The 22,158-nt window shown below is 38.7% G+C and overlaps 1 protein-coding gene across 2 annotated transcripts in view; it reads right to left on the reverse strand.

Annotated features, from left to right (window-relative positions):
• bcas3 (BCAS3 microtubule associated cell migration factor) overlaps nt 1–22,158 on the reverse strand; it is a 305,863-nt gene that overhangs the window by 281,339 nt on the left and 2,366 nt on the right. For both annotated transcript variants that reach the window (XM_034867219.1, XM_034867220.1), the window contains exons 2-7: nt 20,847–20,939; nt 20,432–20,486; nt 18,941–19,016; nt 17,180–17,286; nt 9,089–9,170; nt 5,782–5,854 (exon numbers count right to left, since the gene is read on the reverse strand). In XM_034867219.1, the coding sequence (XP_034723110.1) occupies nt 5,782–5,854; nt 9,089–9,170; nt 17,180–17,286; nt 18,941–19,016; nt 20,432–20,486; nt 20,847–20,917 (464 nt within the window). In that variant the 5' untranslated portion in view covers nt 20,918–20,939. The remainder of the gene's footprint in view (nt 1–5,781; nt 5,855–9,088; nt 9,171–17,179; nt 17,287–18,940; nt 19,017–20,431; nt 20,487–20,846; nt 20,940–22,158) is intronic.

Below are 22,158 nucleotides of genomic sequence, written 5' to 3' on the forward strand. Positions count from 1 at the left end.
AACTAACTAATTTAGCAGAAATAAAGTAAACAGTCTTTATGAAAACAGAAAAACCAAAAGGTACTTGGTCATGTACTTATTATGAAATATAAAACTTTGATAGAGCCATATTAAAAATTGGACCAAACTTGCTCAAAACAAACATGCCAACAAGGTTAAGCTGGATGATTTTTTTCTATCCTGTTGTAATCAATCAGATTACTAATGTTAAGTTAAATCAGTTATATCAGTCAACATGCACTTTATAAAAATTGAATATTTTAGAGTACCGCTAATTACAAGGAAATTACTTTCTTTTATTTATGAGGACAATGGACATTTATAAACATTTTGGTAAATGTTCCAGTGTTAGCCAGCCAGCTTATTTTCATCTGTAGTTCTAGTTACCTAGCATGCATGTCTTTATGTTGGGAGGAAACAAGAGCACCTGCAGGAAACCCATGCAAACAAAGTGAGAACATGCAAAGTCCTAGCACCAAATGTATGCATATAAACTCATTTTAACTTGTACAATTAGCACAGGAGCACCAAGATGCTATTTGCTTGGCAGCAAAGTTAAGGGTGAATTTCAGAGTTACACAGTATCTTTTTGTCTTGAATTGTGCAGGTTTAGCCATGCAATCATTTTGTGAATTCGCCCAACAATTTGCTTTTTAGTCGAGTCATGCCATCTCTGATTATGGCTGTGGTTGTACACAAGTTTCTTCTCTTGTACTGTAATTCCTGCAGACAAGACACCTTTGTTTCAAATGGAACAACAATGGGATCTGTATAAATCAAAACGCACTTCACGCCACCAGTCATGACCACCAGTGAACACAAGGGTTGCCAAATCCACAACACAGACTTCCTACTTCCCCAGGATTAACACTTTAAATGCTGTTGATTTCAATAGTCATCAACATCATAAATGAAATGGAAGGAAACTTTACATTGTACAACAAGCCTTTTCTTTTGGTGATTGAAGACCCACTAAAACAAAACTATGAGACAGGAATGTTGGTAGTGAAATTCATGAGATGGAGCATATAAACCGTGATATCTGCTCAGAATATCCATCTTTATTATCCAGAACCCAGAAATATCACATCCAGTAGTAATCTGCACGGTGAAAGAGGACTATATTGGTTTAAAAAAAATAAAAAGGACCACATCCTCTAAGCATATGGAGATGTTGTGAGGGGGTAGGTTGGAAATGGTACTGACCGTTCCCAAACTCTGGAGAACAGAGCACACTTATTCATCACTGAACTTTTGCCCAAGAAGCGTGTGCTCTCAAACACCCACAAACTGTTAAGTTGCCTCTGTATCGGCCAGAATATGTACATTCATTGAGAGGGAGCAGCCTTGAGTCCCCCAGAATTGTAATACCTGTGGATGTAATTAAAATGAATGAAAAAAATATCAGCAAGTAGTGAAAGGAAACACAAATCCTTTCCAGAAATGTGAGCAGACATACCAAGGTCTGCGATGGCACCGGCATTCTTTACTAATTCCCAAAGCCCACTGGCACTGGTACAGAGACTGAAAGGGACGCACATGTAGCTTTACTGTCAAGAAAATCACTGGATCCATACATTGTTTGGACTTAACGCATAATCCTTTCCATTGATAAAATTATGTTGAGTGTGCCTGGCTGGAAATCCACAAGTACAGGGCTTCGGCACACATGCTTTTTCCCTTCTCTGGTTTTCCTTTAATTTGCAAATCTTGTAATCTAAGCCTAGAGCTGACTGAACCAACTTCGAAACCAACACCGCTGTAGCGGCCAAGGCTTCAATCTGTTTTTCATTTAAGTGTCAAGACGGCATCCTTTTTGGTGGTTAACAAAAGCTGTTATTTCAAAATGATTATATGCTAAAAATTGTGTGAGGACCTTAGTAAGTTTATGAACAGGCCCAATGGAAAGTACTGCGCCACACCCGGAAGCCTTTTTCCTCTCGTCTTTGACCAAAGTGTTATTTACCAAGCACTTCTGTAGGGGGAAGAACCAGGCTGTGCCATTCAGCCAGAGGTCAAGGTTTCTGCTTTTCAACACAGTGCATGTTTTCAGCATTAGTGTCGAGCACAGCCTGGGTGATTCGCCAAACCGTCAAAGTGCTGCCCGTCTCAGTGTCAGTGAGGACATAGGAAAAGCAGAAGCAACGGCGTCAGAGAGACAGTCAGGCAGTCCCTGGAAAACATCAAGAAGTTGTTCTCCATCAAGGCCCAGCCGAAGACAGACTTCCTTATTTCATTTCCAGAGGAGGATATATTGAGTTAAATTTTGTGTTGCTCTGGAAGAGGAGCATAAGTAAATGGGGGAGGGTGGGGGTCGGGGGGAAGGGCATGGACTGTGAATGGAGTGGCGAGTACAAGATGCCTTGGGGTCTGTCACTTTTTAAATTCACTTTCTTTTGCTAAACAAAGACATGACATTCCCAGTCCCAACTCTGAGAATCCCAGGGATCTCCACATCTGTTTAATCTCCTTTCTGTCTGCCTATGGGGTGTCCAGGTACTGCTCGCCTGCCGACCGTAGTGCTATTAAAAATCCATGAATCACAGTCACTAAGACCACATCACTGGCTTAGCTCCAGTTGGGTGCATGTGAAGGGTTCATAACAAGAGGTTGGGTGTCCTTTGATGCCTCTTATTATTAACAGAAAATGACTTACAGATGTATGATTTGTACTTCATACAATTGCATAAAGTAAAAGGCTTTCCACTCCCTTCTGCACTATTTAAAAGACTAAATGTCATGATGATGGGTCATTCCTTCTAGTCTCCTAGGAGTCTAGGTACTTGTACTTTTCAGGATAGTTCCCCTGAATCTAGTCTAAATCCTTGACGTTTCACTTCCGAGATTTTTCCGTTGACGCCGGATTTTACTTATTTAGGCCCGATATCAGTTGCCTTGGGCTTCCTTTGTGTTGGCAAATCTAAACTCTGGTGGATTTATGAGGACTATGGTTAACCTTTTCTGAGATCTTTGCAGGGTGAATCCAGACAGCTAGCTCTACTATTTATCAATCTGAGTTTTCTGTTGCACGACTAAAACAACTTTTAAACGTACACGTTCCACCAAAACAAGTTTCTTCCAAGCCCATTTTACAGCTGTACTGCAGCTTTTTTCCAGTGCTAAGTGAGGCACGCCTCCCCTGGGGGGCGCCAAAGAGCCACAGGGGAGTCGCAACACACAAAGAAAAAACTAACTGTATGCAGCTCTATTGATATCGTAATTGTGCATGTGTGTATATTAACTTTAAAATGCATTGTTTCCTTGTCCCAAATCATCAGAAGTCAGCATTAAGAAAGGAAACAGGACCCAGCAAAAAACGCAGGAAATATGATCCTGAGGTGATGTTGGGTTTTACTTGGTTGGTGTCCAGGGCTGCATCTCTGCCGCAGTGTGACAGAGACTGGGAGTAAGGCAAATGAAAGTGCTAATTCCTATCACCTTCACCTACTTGTGTGAATGGGGGGTTTCCACACTGACCCTGATTAAAATCAAATGCAGATCAAGGCTGCAGGTGGAGGACGACTTGCGTTTATTTCTCTTTGCAGTGTCGTCTCACATTGAACACCTCTGCGAATCAAAAGCGCGGCCTCATTGCCCCGAATGTTTTGAGTGTAGCCTATTTTCAAAAAGCTGACAAATAGGAAACTGGATGTCGCTTAGTGTCCACTCTTGTTGTAATAAGCAGTGCCGCTTCAGGTTTATGGATGCGCTCTGCTGCATGCTGCGGCAGATGTGTAGCGTTTGAGCTCCTTTTATTTCTGCTGTAGTTTCAGTTTTCAGCCTCCGGTGTAAAGCAGCGTTCAGCCACTTCCCCAAACTTTGTCTTATTCAGAGACCAGAGACCCAAACGGGGCTTTGAGTCTATCAAAAGGTCTGAGATCTACCGGATCAGTGGAGCAATCAAGTATTGCACAGCAGGCTATAGTAGAGGTAGATTATTTTCTGAAATATAGTGACTTTATTCTTGTTATAGCCAAGTATAACTTTATCTTTCACAAAATATCACGACCACTCCAAACCTCAGAGAACACAGATGGGATGAGTTAGATTTTGAATGTGCACAAAGTTTTAGATATGGGCGGAAATCTTGCTCAAACATCTGATATACTACACTCCAGGGGTTTATTATTAATTAAAATTAATAATGTATAATTGAGGCGGAAAATTGTCATTTTCTCATTTACGGAGGTTACTTCCACAACAAAAGATGCAAAAGAGTAAATTATGCCTAGGCTACATGTGTGCTGACACAGATTTAATTAGAAAAGACTATCAAAAGGAGTGCAATACTGCAGTTTAGTCTATGTTTTTATATTTGGATTGTAATCTATGTTTCCAGCATATTGATTAAGAAAAAACTAGAAATAGGGGCATACAAATTCATCAGAATGCAGGAAATGCTTAATGCTCAAACTTTTCAGGGGGTGGACTCTTTGGAAGAGCCTTTGGGTTGCCAGGCCAGTTATGATTAGGCCAAATGTTGGTGCCATATAACTTGCCGATTACACATGACTTGTGGATAGGCCTACTGATGTTCAACGATTTTAAAAGTAGCCTTAATGATGCCTGCATGAAGATGGAAATGATTTGCTGTTCCAAAAAATCGTTTATGAACGCACTTCTAGAATAAGTTGTAGAGATAAAATGTCTTCAGAAAACATAATATTAAACAATATTTACATTTGATCAGTTATTAAAACTCATCATTGTCTAGAACACACAAAAGATGGCATTTACTGCAGAGGCGTGTGTGGGTAAGGGTAGGCAGACGGGATTTGGGGGAAGGGGGGTAAGGGGGGGCTTGGCTGTCCTTACCTACTCTAAGGGGAGGCTCACATTCACCCAATTTGAAAACCCCTGGTCTGAAGAAAAGCCAATAAACCTAAGCATGTTTTCCTCCCATCCCCAAATGCTATGTGGGGTAGCCAGACCCTCTTATAGAGCCCTTTGGAGGAGGGTCTGGCAAAGTGTGACTTCCCTAAAACTAACCCAACAAAAGACTCACTTACACCATGTCTACTTTATTAGGTACACTTATACATTTGATACAATCCAATTCAACGTATCTTTCACACCCCTCTCAAATCCAGGACATGGCCGAACCATACACCCCAGCCCATCCATTACGCTCTGCAACTGCCAATCGGCTTGCTTCTCTCTCAGGGCAGGGATATCAACTAGGTTTGTTAAACACCTCGCTGACATATGCATGTGCTTGCTAGACTGAAATTCAGCAAGAATGGCCATGATTTACCATTGTATTATTTTGTCTAAAACAGCCTTCTTGTCCTCTATTTTCTGTGGGGGAGGACTTGATTTTGACCTAACCGTCACTAGTCACTGACATTTTCAGATGATCTTATAGGAAGTTCAATCAAAAATGGCCCATTCTGTCACAATTGGAAACATATACACAACGTGCATTACCTGCCGCCCTCATGGTTTCATTTACGTCTCTCTTTGTTTTAGTTTTTTTATTAATATGCTTTAGAAAAGCCATATGCCCCAAAGCCTTGCCTTAATTGCTACATGTATGGAAATCATGGCGTAGTTTATACTGTATAGATATGTTTATTTCACTAAATACATTAAAGATGTATGAAGTTGCCCTAAATGATTCAAGAGGTATATTCCAGCTGAATAGAATTGAGTAGTAGCTCATATCTGGTTGATTGTGTGCTAATGAGTGACTGTAATTGCTTGTGTTAGTCTAATTATAAACAACCAAGTTCCAGTTGGGGAAGGTGGTGATGTCAGCTTTATTATGATGCGTGAACTCACCCAGAAGACCCTGTGCTCTTGCATACCCCAAGCAGAGGCCTCTTGTCGGCAAAACTGTCTGTGTTCAGAGGACCTGAGGAGGACGACAAGTCATAGGAAGACGGATGAGAAACAGAATAATCTGCACACAACAAAGAGGGGCATTCTTTAAACGAACATGTGAAGCCTCTAGTGCTGCCCACCCTCATTCAACAAGCAGCCTATTACCATGACAGGAAACATGCAGATTACATTACTACTGTTGCCCTGTAATTCAATTATGGTCACAAAACATTTTTGATGAAAAGGAGATTTTTTTTTTTCCCCATATTTTGCAAGTTAGCGGACCACTATCCTCAACAGCCAAAAAGTGGAATCCACATACTGTAAAGACTTTGGCATTCTACCTTTTTCTGACCTTCCACTGTGTAAGGTTTTCAACCTGGGAAAATCAAGTCAAGTTAATTTTATTAACAGTAGATAGCCCTATATCACACATTTTCCTCACGGGCCATACAATCTCTACAGCATAAGACACCCTCTGTCCTTTCCGACCCTTGCTTCTGATAGGGAAAAATTTTTTTTTAAATGATTTAACTGAAACGAGCAGGAGAAATCTCCTAAATGTTGCAAAAGAGAGTGAGATTTTCTTTCTATCTCGTTGTTTGTTTTGGGATTTCAGGGTAAAATTACAGCATGGTAAAAACCCAGCAGGCATTTCTTTTTGAAACATGAAGAGAAAACATGTTGCATTAAGTGGACCGATCCTGTATTTTCCCTGATTGTCTCATTCTTGAAGACGGACCAGGGATCAGGGGATTGAGGGGATGGGGGTGCTTAGAATAAAGAAGATGTTACCCTTTAGAGGACTGTAATTTAAGACTTGACAGTAATCAGCCTGGGTTTTAGTGGTATGGCGTGAGAGCAAATGTGCCTTCCCTACCAGTCTTTAACACTCCAAACAGGGTTCTTCTTTCATGGTTCAGTCATCAGACATCATTCCCAGTCAAGACATTAAGCCGTAACATAAATTTGACTTTCAGAGACTTAGCAAAATGGCACATTTACTAAAATAAACATTTTGGGGAAAAATGCAACATTTGATGAATACAGAGACTTTAGAGATTTGATCCCTGCTGCCATGGACTGTAACTGAAGCAAGTACGGCTGACTTTCGCATGTGTCATTGTAACAGAGGGCATGGTTCCATGCTGTGATAATACTATACCATGGCCTCAAACACTGCAGACAACTTGTTTGTTGTTAAACTTCAGAGAATCATTTTTATATTGTCAGAGCATCTCAAGTGTAATTCTATCGTGAAGACATACAAAGCTAACATTACAAACTACTACTTCTTCACTCGTGTTTTCCCATTAATCAACGCTCATTTGTTATCAATAAGGGAACACTGTTGCCTCATTTTCCAAGACAACGGAAGATCACTGGTTGGAAACTCTCAGAGAGGATGTGGATACACACATGGACTCCCTTTGGAAAACCAGTATTTCCCTCTCTATTCTAGGAAAGACGAACCTTGCATTATTATAATCAACACCTATTTTCGGGTCTAAGTTCGCACACCCACGGCCTTGCATCACAGACAATTGGCCTTTTAATGGCTCACCACAGTGCAACACTGTTTGCGCCCTAGCAGATTGCAATCCTTGTCCTTCCTTCCAGTGTTCATACATACAATTCATATTTATTTTCTGCCGAGAGAATTGCTCCCCTCATGTGTTGGGGCTATCTGCTGCTTCTTATTACTGTGGTTTGCTTTCATCCACTTCCAGCGCTCTTCAAATGCTGCCATTGTGTGCTGTTGAAATCTGCCAAAAGACCGGAACACGGACAGAGAACAAAAAGCCGATTTTTTCACCAAGAATAAAGGACAAACCGGAGGCTATATGACAGATTTCTCAGCACTGATTGACACCTGCAGAGATAAAAATTTAAACTTTACGTCTGTTAAGGATCTAATCAGTGGAACCACTAAACCATTTGCACCATAGCTTTAGAGGATATGAACGTTGGGATTCAGACTGCATTCAACTTCCCAGTAACTGAAAAAGAGTGAACCCAGTGAAATATGTGTATGTCATTCCTGTAGCATACATTTCACTACTTTACTTTTTATAAATCGAAGGAAATGTTTCAATGTTGATGATACACCAATTAATATACCTTGTTCCTCTCGTTCTTTCTTCTACAACTTTTAATTTCTCTTTAAATTTCCATTAAGCTTGTTTATTATTTAAAAATATGCTTAATCATGTAGATGAAAACACAGGAATGGTCATGGAACCACAGAGCCATAGATATGAGAGAAAAACTTAATAGTAGAAGAAGACGGAACAGAAAACTGAAGGCATCCATTCCAAATACTTATTCTCACTTATTCTATTGCATATCATTCATTTGTCATAGTTTATGCATTCCAGGGGTTAATTTATGATAATCAGTTATGTACTTCTATATATGTTATATATTACATATCCGTTACATATTTAAGCCACATTTCCCCATCCATTCTTGTCAAGTTCTGCAAACATTAGTTGATTACTTTTCCTGAATTACTTTACTCTTAATGCAACATGTATGATAGCATTACATTATTGTTTATTGATAGAATAAGTAGTATCTCTAATTAAGATCTACTGCAAAATGGCAGCTACAAGAAGACACTTACTGTTTTAAAGTTAAGGTTTGATTCATTTTTAATATTCTGGAAATCTAAAAAGCCATAAGGCGGCCCCAGATACAGTATGAGGAACAGGACCTTCAGAACAGGGAATGAGGATGCGTTTGAGGATTAGAAGGTCAAACAAATCTAATGTTTTAAAATAACGCTCAAGGATTTGTGGGGGGCATTTCATCTGGTGAGACACGGTAAAATCAGCTGAGCTTCTGCCTAGTGGCCCTTTAGCTTTTGTACGAAGTAAACGTACAAGCTACAACAAGTTAATTGATGAGTTTTAGAGGTGCTGATAAGACATTGTTTTTAATGTTTGGCCAGAGACAGGCAAGCGGTTTCTCCATTTCCAGTCTTTATCGTACAGAGTGGCCCTGAAAAAATCTAAACTGTACAGTTAATGTTAAAATACCACAAAAAAAAAAAAAAAACTTAAATGTACTTGTCAGGCTGGAGAGGTCTTGAGGCTGCCGCGCATGATACACTAAAAGTCTCTAGTGAGAGGTCAATATTATCAATTCAAAACAGTATGCAGATATAATGATCAGAGGCTGATATGGAGTTAGATTATGCAGTGTGTGCTTTGGAGTTTGTTGTTTTACATTTAGGATGCGTTAAGGTATTGAAGATACTCACTGATATGAGGAGCCGGCAGAATGTGAGCAGCTCGTACAGGACCATGGCGCACTGAGAACAGTTCTTGGGCTTCTCCTGCCAACTGAAAGAATTTTTTCACAATTAAAGAGGTTCACATATCTGGTCCATCAGAGAAAAGAGACAATCTGCACTCAATGATACAGACCAACACCCAGCTCCCGACACGTTTCCTGTATGTTTAATCACACTGTCTGGAGCCACATAAAAAGTAAAAAAAAAAAAAAAAAAAAGAGAGAATCTACCCGTTCTTCCTCATTAAGAAATTCTAGATCTTGTCTCGCCCTGCGAATTTGTTTGGTGACTATATTCTAGCATCTACCTCAGGTTGGCTAAAAAGGAAGAGATTAAGCCATTGGCCTCCATGTTTGAGTGTCTTTATGTAAGCAGCTAATCTTACAAAAAAAAGGTGCCAATCTGCATATCATAATCTAATCTAATCTATTCATTCACATACTGATGGCACAGCCTTCGGGATCTTGGGGTTTAGTGTTTAGCCCAAGGACACTTCAACTGGAGGAGCCAGGGATCGAACTGTGTCAGTCTTCAGATTGGGCCAATGCATCATCCCAGAATAAGAAAGACAAGAGGCCTAACTGATGGTTCAAATAATTTACCTTTACTCTGATCAGACTGACTGTTAGATGATGTTCCTCAATGGTTGTCCTTTAATTTTCCAGTTTACTGTATTTTGTTAATTACAGAGGAAATACAGCCACAGTGTAAAGCATATAAATGGTTGTGTGGCTGTGTCTGCGCAGTCTGGTATAAGCTTCATGTGTTCATATGTGATAAGAGTATATTAGGTAAACGGCCTGTGAGGCTCTCGGCAGTGTCTAGCGTGTGTAATGGTACATTGTTCTAAGCGCAGAATGCCCCACTTTTGCTATTCTTGTATGCGTTAAATTACAGTGAAACATGCATTATCACATTATTATTCTCTGTTTGAAGCCTTTAAACCCATCTGAGGGGATGATCGCTCTTTTGTGCAATTAGTAGCCTTCACAAAGTGCCGATTTGAAGCCGTGTTTTTATTCAAAGTGCTTGTGGCCCAGCGGCAGTAGATTAACACTGGAGATACAAGCAGGTTTCACAAGCACCGATAGCAGGAATAAAAAGAGGTTGGTGGCAGGGTAAGATTCCTGTACAGGCAAATGGACCTGCAGGGGCGATGGAATAATGGAATTTGCTGGATTAAAATGAGAAGAGGGGAGGGCCGGAGGATAATGCGCCGGGTTATTGTGCATTACCCCTCTGCTCATCCTCGCCTTACACGGCTCTGTGTGACATCCGGCAACGGCATTCCTACTATTACATTAGTGGCCCACCGTATGCAATATGCCAAATTGCTTTTTCAAAGTTGTTTTCCATGCACACAGTTATTTATTATATACATTTCATTTGTGGCTCAAAGGTTTTTGTGGAATCACAGTGTCTGCTCTTCTGTTTTAATCTCTCAAATGTAATACCATAAGCTGTGAACAGATATTTGGGGCATATTCACAAGTGAGTCTGCCTCACTAAAACAGTGCTGGACATATTGGAGGTTTGGAGGAAGCAGGTGCTTTAGGGATCGGACAGTAACAGGTGCTTGTTCATGTGCTTACATAACATGCCGCATTAAAACAAGTAGACAAGCCCAGAGACATGAAGCCCTACTTATGTTGAACTGCAAAACAAAAAAATGATGTGAGGCATATCAGGTTCTACAAATGAAGTCACAAACTCATTCACTCACAGTCAGTAGATCTGGTGAAAGCCACACATGAAACCAAGTAGGAGTTGTGTGGATGTGTAGAGTGCATTTTGTCTATCACAATGGGTCTTTGTGAATTATAGAGTGTGGTCTAGACCTACTCTATCTGTAAAGTGTCTGTTCTGTGGATGAAAGACAGATGGAGAAGAACAGGAGATGTAGGGAAAAGTTTAAGCAGCATGGAATAGAAAGAATGTTAAGTTATGATTTAAAGATGGGTGTCAACACTGTAGGGACGTACTAACTGTCAGTTACTTCGCATTACTGCACTCAGCAATCACAGCACCAACCAGAAAAGATTTTATCACCCAAAATGTCATTATGTTCCCCCTGTGATCAATCATCAACATCCATCTGAAGTTAAAATAAAAAAATGAAACATATCTCATAACAACTTTTTATGCCTAAAAGGCATACTGTATACTATAGCCACAATCACCAGAATTAAGAATTTTGCTCATTTATTTTGTTTGGTTGTGAATTTCATATTTCTTTCCCCATTGCTGCCAAATCAAAATAATATACTGAAATGTCCAGTTCTCCTACATAGGTGTTCAATAGAAAACAGCTTCCACTGAAAAACTCTTGAGAATCTAAGAATGACAGTTTCTTTTTAAAACCATAAATTTGCAATTATGTACTACAATCCTTGAGGGAGATAAATATACCAATTTGTCAGCTGATAAAACCTGTATTTAACACCAATCCTGTCCCATCTGTAAACTACATCCTGTTATTCTGTCAGTGATTTAAAAAAATTCAGCCAAGAACTATGTTTGGGTGGGGACAGAATATCCTACAAATGCATTGCTAGAACAAAACTTGCATTTCGGTGTCTGTAGTAGAGAAACTTCCTATCTAAAGTCACATGTTAACATCTCAACAAGTCTAGAACAGGATAATGGACTTAGAACAGAGTCTGTAATGCAGCTCCAGGTCTTCAACACATCCACTGACACTTGCTGCAGACACTTTTCTTCCAAGCAGGTCATTTCATCTCAACACGTATGCAGACAGACAATTAGTCTTCCACATTCTGCCTCTTATCAGGCTGCGGTGGATGACACCTCTCCAGTGTAAGGCGACAGTAATCTACATTGCCTAAACAGCTCTGTCAGCATATATCCATCCAATCAGAGGTCCCTCTCACAAGAGTGTGTGAAAGTGTGTGTGTACACGTGTATGTTCGTAGTCTGCCAGGCCATTACAGAGGGTGTTGGTTTAGCAACTGTCACAAACACTTCACAACCACTCAAGAGCAAGAGACCAAGGCACCTTCAGTGCTTACTTAAAACCCTGAGAAAAAAACACAACCCAGAAATATCCTATAAACTTTAAAAACTGAAAGAAAAACAATGACGATGGACAGTGGCTGATAACAAGCTGGGCTGCTCGGTTTGAATCCGAATCGGTATTCTAATGAAACTGAAAGGCAGAGGAGCCTCACCGAGCTTATATTTTTACTCTGTGTGTGTAGTATGGCTCAAACAGCTGTAATCCTCTGCTCCACCATAATAATTGCAACAGAAAAATCTGCTAGCAGCACAGAAGTTGCCACATCACAGCGGCAAATGTGTGTGTTCACGGGTAAAGTAAGAGTGTGTCCTCTTACCCCTGGCCAGTGGATGTTTATAAAGAGCCTGATTAAGGACTTTGGTGTGTTTAGATCTCACAGGATGTATGTGAAGTTTGCATGTTTCAGTGACAGCCTGTACATGAAAGGCGATACTTGGCAAGCGCAGGTTTCACAGGGTTGTGGGCAATTTGTTAAGTCACAGAGCAGACAATCTTCTAATGATTTTCCAAGACTGAGTTTAAAGATTTCCTGAATAGTTATTGTGCCCATTTAGTGAATAAAATCTTACAAAGGAAAGATGAAACAAAAACTGGTACGATAAAATGGTAAAAAGAGTACACGTGATAAAGAATGGAAACAGAAGTCTAATGAAATTCACAAAACTACCAATTCCATTTTTGGAGAGAATTTGCTTGGAAAATAAATATGAGATACTTCTTGATCCCAGAAAAGGATTTCTTAATATGGAAGAAGAAAGTAAATCAAATCACTTACATATATTTAATTCATGCAAATTATTAAACATATTTTGTTTTAAGTCTTTAAGTTTATATGTTTTTCATTTGTTTTTTAAAACCTCTATTTAAATCAGAGCATATCATACTTGGAAAACCTTCAAGTAGTCTTAGTGAAAATAAAAAATGATCTATTCAGAATTGTGAAAAAAACCCAGCCTCAATGCAAATAAAGACGTTACAACAAGAAGAAGAAATTTCTGTCAATTTTACGTTAATTAGAAACATAGTGGTGTCTGAGCGTGAATACCGGGATAGAATTAAAGTAGCCCAATACTTAAACACGCGCTGGTGTATTATATGTTTGCCGAATTACAGGAGAGACTGGGACAGATTCAGAAAAGGTTCAGTGTATATTTGGTCTGTAATTAGTCGCATTGTTGTTTTGTTATGTTATATTCTTTGTGTTTTTCAACCAAGTTGTGCATTTACAGACACCAGCTCGGAGGGGACTGTGCAGTAAGTTTGCTGACAACCCGGCCATCATCGGCCTGTTCACGGGGGAAGATGAGACAGAGAGAAGGAGGTCAGAGCTCTGACATCTGAAAAGGAGCTGAGCCCAAGCTCCATATATGGGACTATGTAGAGAGTCCGCAGCTTTAGGTACTTTTGGGGTTCAAATCAGCGAGGACCTGACCCGGAACTAGAGATGTTCTGATACCAATACCAGCATCAGAAAAGCCTGTAATACTGCCTAAACTGCTGGCATAGGTAAGTACTGGGATTAATGCACCAATCCATTACCACGTAATTAAGCCCAGAACAAAAATCGACTTTAAAGTAGTTTGTTTTATTTTTTCCGTTATGACTGTTAAACTAGATAATAAAAGAAAGTTCTAAGGCATTTATTGTTCGTGTTTTACAAAAAGTATAACCCGAACCAGTCCATTTTTTTTTTTTTTTTTATGTTGATACCAGTCCCAATAACAATACTATGACATTGATACTGGTCCCTAAAAAATATATTTTTTCAACATCAATTTTTTAAATCAAAAAGAAATTACAACATTACGGCATAAATCTTTTGATTTATTTATCAGCTTCCACTGCGTGAGTCCTGTCTCTGTGTGTAACAGAGTTTTTTTCCTGCATGTCTCTACGACTTGTAACGTTACAGAGCCAATCACAGACATTATTAGATCTTGGTAGAAGCATCCTCACCGACACTGATTAGATTTACCGTTTAGGTAATGAATGATGACGCATTTTTCTCTATAGTTAAGAGGCAATTTGGTCGGTGCCTAAAAAGTATTGACATCAGTACCCAGTCCTACATATCTCATCCATACAGGGATAGTAGTATACAGCTGTTAAAACATAATCAAATATTGACACTCTGGTATCAGATCAGCACTTGGTATTGGCCAATACGCAAAGAAAAAATGATATCTGATCATCTCAACCTGGAAACAACACACTGACACAATCACAGCGGTTCTCTTCCTCCGCAGGCTTTGGAGGCTCAACGTGGACACCCAGACCCCCCGCTATGATATTAACCACACATTTGATATTAAGACATTACATTCATGTGTAAATATGTATGCCTGGATTTGTTTAGGAGTTGTATGGAGACATACAGTTATGCCGTTTATTTAAACGTGTGTATATTTTTGTTTAGCTGATGCACTCAGATTTATTGTTGATAAGAGTGGCCGCGTGGGACACCAGCTACTACTGAATTGATTTGGAATTATTCTTAGTGACAGATTAAAAAGACTCCACCCTGAAACTAAATGACTACTGCAAACTAAAGAAAGCATAGACAAAATAAAATGAAAGGAGCATTGTGACATTTGGGTGTCGGATCTCTATTAAAGCTCACATCTATCTTTTGTAATTTCCATTCTTCTAAGCTCCAAAAGAAACTTTTCTGATTGGCTGTCCTTGCAGTTAATGATAAATGTATAACACTACCCACAACAACACAATGTATGTTCATTCAAAGTATTTGTCATCCTCTTTTGTTTTCTCTACAACCTTCATTTGTAAAGTAGTAGTGAAGTCAACCGGACCGTGGGACTTGTTATGGTGCATTACAGTCCTGAGTAGAAGGCAAGTGCTACTGTTTGAACAAAGTACAAACTTTAACATGGTCAACACTGCCATCTAGTGGAAAACGGCAATACTCCAATACAGCATTGAACTGAAAAGAGCCAAACCAAGTCGAGGTTAGATAGTAATCCCTAGTAAATTTGGCTTGATAAACAAATTACGACATTAGTTCTAGAAACTCCATATCAGAATATGTAATAGGCTATATGAATATAAGTGCTTTTAACAAGCTCAAAAAAATCCTAATTAATAAAATATACAAACAATACACAATACAAAAGGGACAAGGTGTCATAGCTTGAATAATAGTGGGCCTTAAGCAAGGTCTAATGTGTCAATGGTCCGAAATGTTCTTGTGTGAAAAGGTAAACAATTCCAGAGGTTTGGAGCAGCCACTGCAAATGCTTGGTCACCTTTACTTTTTAACCTGGATCTGGGTGCATCAAGGAGCATCTGATTGAAAGACCTAAGTGCTTTGACAGGTGTGTGGACATGTAAAAGCGCCGATAAATAAGAAGGCGACAACCCATTCAAAATCTTAAAAACAAGCAATACAATTTTAAAATCATTCTTAAAACAGACAGGAAGCCAGCAGAGCTGGGACAAAACTGGTGTAATGGGTTTACGCTTTTTGGTCCCAATTAAAAGTCTAGCTGCTGCGTTCTGGACTAACTGTAACTGACAAAGGGATGACTGATCCAATCCAACATATAAAAATTTTCAGTAGTCTAATGGAGACAAATATGGGAACCTAAAGTACCAAGAGCATCTACAGAGGCACTAAAATGTTCAGCACAACCAAACACTTCTGACCCAACCATATTTTGAGATCTCTCAAGAAGTTATGCAATGGCTGAAGTGTGTTCTTATCATTGTATGTTTTTTTAACAACAAATACATTTGTACATCGTTTGCAAAACAATGGAACAAAATATGTTTTGTTTTTTTTAAATGGACCCCAACGGCAGCATTTACAGCAAAAAGAGCATGGGTCCCAAAATGGAACTTTGGGGGACTCCACAAGAAATAAAAGAGCAATTATCAAGGTGGACAGCAAAACTCCTATCTGTCAAGTAAAATTCAACACTTTCTTTGAATTGGGATAAAAGGATAGGGTGGATGACAGTGGTTGACAGGGTCAAAAGCAGCAATAAAATCTAAAAGCACTAAAACAGGAGAGTTTGCTGAGTCAACTGCTAAGATAAGGGAAGTTACAGTACTGCGGCGAGGCTTAAAACCAGACTGAAACTTTTCATAAATACTAAAATCATCTAAAAATAATTGAAGTTGATTTAAAAACAACCCTTTCCAAGACTTTTGATAGAAAGGGGAGTTTAGAAAAAAATCTGAAGGATCCAGATTCTTCTTTTTTCTTAAAAGTGGTTGCACAACAGCATGTTTAAAAACAGCTGGAACACACCCTGAGCTGAGAGATGTCTTATCCAAGGATAAAATACTCAACCCAACAGCGTTAAAAACATCTTTGAGTAAGCATGCAGGGATACTGTCCAGCAGGCAGTTTGCAGGACAAAGCTGCTAAATTATGTCAGAGAGAAGGAGGAATGAAACTGGCTTGGTGGAATAAGTGTGATGACATCGGCGTTTGTGTTTGGCCATTGCCCTATTGAACTGTAACGGTCCGACACAGGATTTACCTCCGCTATCGTGCATCAATAAGCTGATTAATTTACTCAATACACGGTGGAAGTTGTTGTTGTTGTTGTTGTTGTTGTTGCTGCCGCCGCCATTTGTTTCAACCGATTTGATGCAGGTTTAAGAATTATATGAAATAAAAACAATTACGACCGAGCTTCTGGCGGACAAACACAATGTGACAAAATGTAAACAATTTCTGGAGCAACAGTATATTTCTACTGATTTTGTCATAGTGACCATGATAAGCTCATCTGTTATCGTAATCTTTTAATGGTGAAAAGGCTTGCATAATACTTTATTTTCTTGTTTTTGGTGTTGACTTTTGAAGAGTCTATCAACCCTTTCATTCTGTACAAAAAATTGCTCTACAGAGAACCAACTGACAAGACTTTGATCCGAGTGTCTCAGTGCACGCACATCCATCAGAATTTGTCATTGTAATAAAAACTTGTGTTACAAAATTTCCAGGTAAAGAGTGGATGAGGTTTTACAGGACCATTAGGTGTGTGACTTACAGATACACTCCAGATCTGCATCCCGTCAGTGTAGCCGATCATGAGGCAAAGAGGAGGATCAGTGGTACCGCTGTGCATCTCCATAAACTCTGGATTGCGGGCAGCGTCTGTGCAAACAGAAAGTAAGACTTTAAGGAAAGTTTAATTATAGGATGTTTTAAATCATCCAATACTGTGACAAAAAACTCAAACGATTCATTGCGATGTTTTTATTGAGTTGAACCCAAAACAGATTTACATCAACAATTGGAAGTTATACATGTATATGTTTTATATAAGCTTTATTTACTGTCACACCACTTTCAAATCATGTATTTCTGCTCTCTATTGGATCCATAGTTTCCATCAAAAGTCTTCTTTGAATTCATTCACATCTCATTGCAATTTATTTTTGTTAGTTTGAAAGGTTTTTGTCGCAGCCCCCAGATAATAATCTTACACCATATTCACCAAGTAAATTCTGTAACACTACATTCGCTTTTTTTGCATATTACTCCATTATAGTTAGTTAGTTAGTTAGTTTAATTTTATTTCTGTGTCGTGCCAAACATTTGGCTCGTCCCATATGGGTTTACAAGACACCACAAACTTATTTAGTCTTCCAGTTGCACATACAAATGGAACAACATAAAAACAACAAATCCCCATCTAAAGATCTTAATAAAAGAGATTTATTTTTTTCCTCTTCTGTTAGGTTTTTTCAAGATAATTAAGATAATTAGATGATTTTTATCATATCTTAGTTTTTGAGCATCATCCATATTAACCAAATCAATCTCAATTATCAACTATCTTACTAAACAAAAAATCACGCTGTTCACAATCTGTTCAATGTTCAAATCAATAAAAAGTTGGGGGTTTCCACTTCAAGATTACGGCTGAATGCTTCCCAAACCTCCAAAGCTTGTACGTATTAAATTCAAACAAGTAGCAAGAAGCATCGAAACAATAATGCATGCTACAAAAGAGTCAGTTTAAAGCTACGGTTGGTATCTTTTATAAAAGAAAAAAAAGAAAAGATCCCTTTTGTCATATTTGCCGAAACTGTCACTAAATTCTGACAGTACAGACTGAGACAGGTTCAGTTCAAACTGTCAAACTAGGCAGCGCTGTCAACATTCTCTTACTGCATTGTCTATTTTTCACCTCAATGTTTTTGAGAAACATATTTTACATGTAGTGTACAATTTAGCTGTAAAATTATAAAGTTGGCACTGGCCAGGCCACCTGTGGGCGGAGTTTGGTTTTAGCTCAATAGAGTTCAACATCAGCCGGGTAACAACCTTTCTCATTTTACAGTTTAACAGTAAACTAAAATATGTTTCTGAAAACACTGAAGGTGAGAAACTGGGGTTCACGAGCAGTGATTGACACCGTGTTAGAGACTTCTCGGTTCCGATTGGTTGTGTTCCTTCAGGCGCGGTGGACTTTTCTTGAAGAGAGCTTAAAGCTAAAATACACAACCTTTCACAAATTGTGGCTCTAAACATGCAATAATTGCTTGCCACATGCACACAAATGTCACAATCAACCAGAAAGCATAAATGCAAACACTTTAAAAAGCATGACAGATATTTTAACATTCAAATAATAATTTCTTAAGAGCCGAGTTTTCTCTGTTAAAGTCTTACGACAAGTCTAGTTTGTTTTTCTCTCATATTGTGTATGTTTTAGACAGAGATCAGTCAATGTTCTTAACGGAGTAATCTTTTTCAATACTAAAACAAAGCATCTTAAGTTTTGGGACAGTTACTGACTTACCGTTGATGTCAGCTTTCTCAAATCGAACCCAAATAATTTTCTCTTTTTCATCAGTGGGCGGAGCACCAGTATATGCCTGTAGTTTAAGAGACAGAACAGAAGGTGAACAACATACTTTGTATACAACGCTCAACATACCTAACACAACTGTATTATCGATATGATATTAACTACATAAATGGTGTTTTTCCAATGCATGTGGTACCTACTCGACTTGCCTCAACTCAACTTGCCTTTTCATTTTTCCATTACGAAAAAAAGTCCCTGGCACCTGCTAATAGGTATGTTTTTTAGTACCACCCCAGTTGAGGTTCCAAGTGAACTGAGGCGATACCAAAACCTGCAGACTACTGATTGGTCGGAGAGAATCGTCACTATTCACTGCGTCGTCATTGCTAGCGACAGAGGGGGGCAGTTTTTTTTTTTGCGGCCTCCAGCTTCTTTTGAAACTAATTTTTCTTCTGGCCACAGCCACATGCCTAGAATCAAAACCAACCCACCTTCGACGTTCTCTGTGTGTGTGTGTGTGTGTGTGTGTGTGTATGTGTGTGTGTGATGTTAGGTCACGGCAGTTTCTTGCTATGACGACCAGCCACACTCGCCTCACGCATAAGGCGGTACTAATCTGTAATGGAAAAAGGAGGATGAGGCACCGTGGCCGAGTCAAGCAGGTACCATTAATAGAAAATCGCCATTAGTTTACCAGCCCAAAGTATGTGTAAGAGTATGCAAGAATAACTGGTAGACAACTTGCAGAGTTCAAATGTACATTGTTTTTGGCTAGAGGCCCAGATATTCAGCAGTTCCCATATTGGTTACTAATCAAAATTGCTACTGATCATTCAAGTAGGGTAAAGTACTCAATTCCCTTCACTTTCCCCCAAAATATTTTGTTGTGTTTTTTTGTAATTGTTTTGAACATTTTTAGCCTTTTCCTATAATTTGTGATTACTTTCCATTACTGCCTACCATTTCCCATAAGCATGAAATAATTTTTTGGATAAAACAATTAAAGCCTTGAGACTATTGCTATGTCTCAATTCAATACTTTATAAAGTATAAAGTATATAGTGCTAGCTAATAAAAGTTAGTATACAAGAAAACTAATATGCTTTACAGTATTATACCGAAGTCTATCAAACAGCCCCTTCGGAATGTAAATTAGACTATGCAATAAGAAAGCAAAATGGTTGTTTTAAAAATAAATGAATTTTTTGCTTGTTTGTTTTCTGAGATTTCTTTTGGAGTTGTGAGTGGCTTTACCAGTTTCGTTTGCATTGCATTGCGGGACAAGAGTGTCCATCAACACCACACTATGAAAACCTAGTGTTTTTCAGCATGCATTCTGACCTTTTTAAGTATACTTACTTTTGTACACTTTTCTAGTATTAACATAACAGTACTCAACATGGGTTGCACTAATTGAAGTCTGACAGTGGTGGGGAATTAGGATGCAACTTGTCACAGCTGTTAGTAGTTAGTTAGAGTTACCTGGGGGACCACATCCTGCAGGAACGTCACCACACTTTCCATGTAAGACTGCTCCCTGTGACGGCAAAAAGCTCAAGTCATCTCTAATAATAAACAGTGCATTAAAATGTCACTCTTCCCATAGCTGTTTACATGTGTATGTACTGTATGTATGTGGGCAATATACTGTAAATATTGAACATGTAGGGGACTTACATTAGTTCACAAATTGAATTTTATGAGGGAAAAAACATTTAAAGGAGTGCAATTTGAAGTGATTGTTGAGCTAACACTGAATCATCCAACATCTAACTTCATCAAGCAAACTCTTCCTTATTAGGGTTGCCCATGGACAAAAAGAGATGTCTAATAGATATATCCATCCACATACATATATGATTTCTAATGAAAACAAATTGCTGGTGTCTGTCCTTACGTAGCAGCTTGTGCTCGCACCAGAACCCCACCAGCACAGCGACTAGGTCTGCGCGGAGAGTCCGATGCCATTTTGTCTTTTGTCTCTTTTATCCTGAAAAAGGTACAAAGAGATATTTTAACATGCCAGCAGCACACAAATTAAACAAATAATTAATTTTTCACAAACTTTCACTGATGAACAAATTGATTGTTTAAAAAAAAATGAAATTAAGACATTTATTTCACACACATCAACAATAAACAAAACATCAAGGAAATGTCCAATTAAGTTAAAAAATAAGCAAAACATTCAATAAACAATAAGGAGCATTTACCAACAGACATGTATGAAAAGGAATAGGAAGAAGTATACACTTGTTTAATCCTACCCCTTTTCCATAGCTAAGTAATTCATTATTATTATCATTATTATTATTTTCTCCTCTGCAGCATGCAAACTCTGGCATGAAATCAGATCTTCTTTGAGCAGTGATCATGTGGACAACAGGCAGCAGTTACTTTGCTTGGCTCCCATACATCTACGATCTTTCAATATGCCAAACAAATACCACAATATCACAATTACAGACACACACATTAGGTAAAGTCATGTTTTGACTGACCAAAACAGAAAGATGTTTAATTTACCATTTTTGGTGATAAATGATTTAAACAATTAATGAATTGTAAAAACTACTACTAATCCATTAATCGACTTCCCCACTGGACTGAATTTACGGTCAATACGGTGGCTCAGTGGTTAGCACGCCACAAGAAAGTTCTGGGTTCAAATCCAGGTCTTCCCGGGCCTTTCTGTGTGGAGTCCCCTCGTGTTTGCCTGGGTTTCTTCAGAGTTCTCCGGTTTCTTCCCACCATAAAGACCTGCATGCTAGGTAGGACTACAGTTGAAAATTAGATGACTGGCTAACACTGGTACATAAATGCTGATTAAATCAAATAAATCAATCTACATCTTGGTAGAGATGACTATAGCCTACAGCAGGGGTGACCAAACTTTTTTTAAGAGTGACAGATTTGATAATGTGAAGATGCCAGGGGGCCAATGGTTGCTTCTGACTTTATTTAAGAATAAATGTTACTTACAAATCGGGAGGGCATCAAGAAGCAATTCCTACTGGGAATCGTTTCAAAACTTACAATTATAGTAGACTCGTTTCTTTATTGGTTTATTGGTTTACGTCAGCAGCCAGGTGCTTGTTATGTTGCAGCGCTCTAGTGAGGCTTTATTTTACATTGAAAAAGCCATGTAAAGCTGCAACCCACCATTCAATCAAAAATAAAACGTTCCTCTTATCTGTGAAATAAGCATG

The sequence above is a fragment of the Etheostoma cragini genome, chromosome 3 (genome assembly GCF_013103735.1).
Source record: "Etheostoma cragini isolate CJK2018 chromosome 3, CSU_Ecrag_1.0, whole genome shotgun sequence".
NCBI classification, from domain to species: domain Eukaryota; kingdom Metazoa; phylum Chordata; class Actinopteri; order Perciformes; family Percidae; genus Etheostoma; species Etheostoma cragini.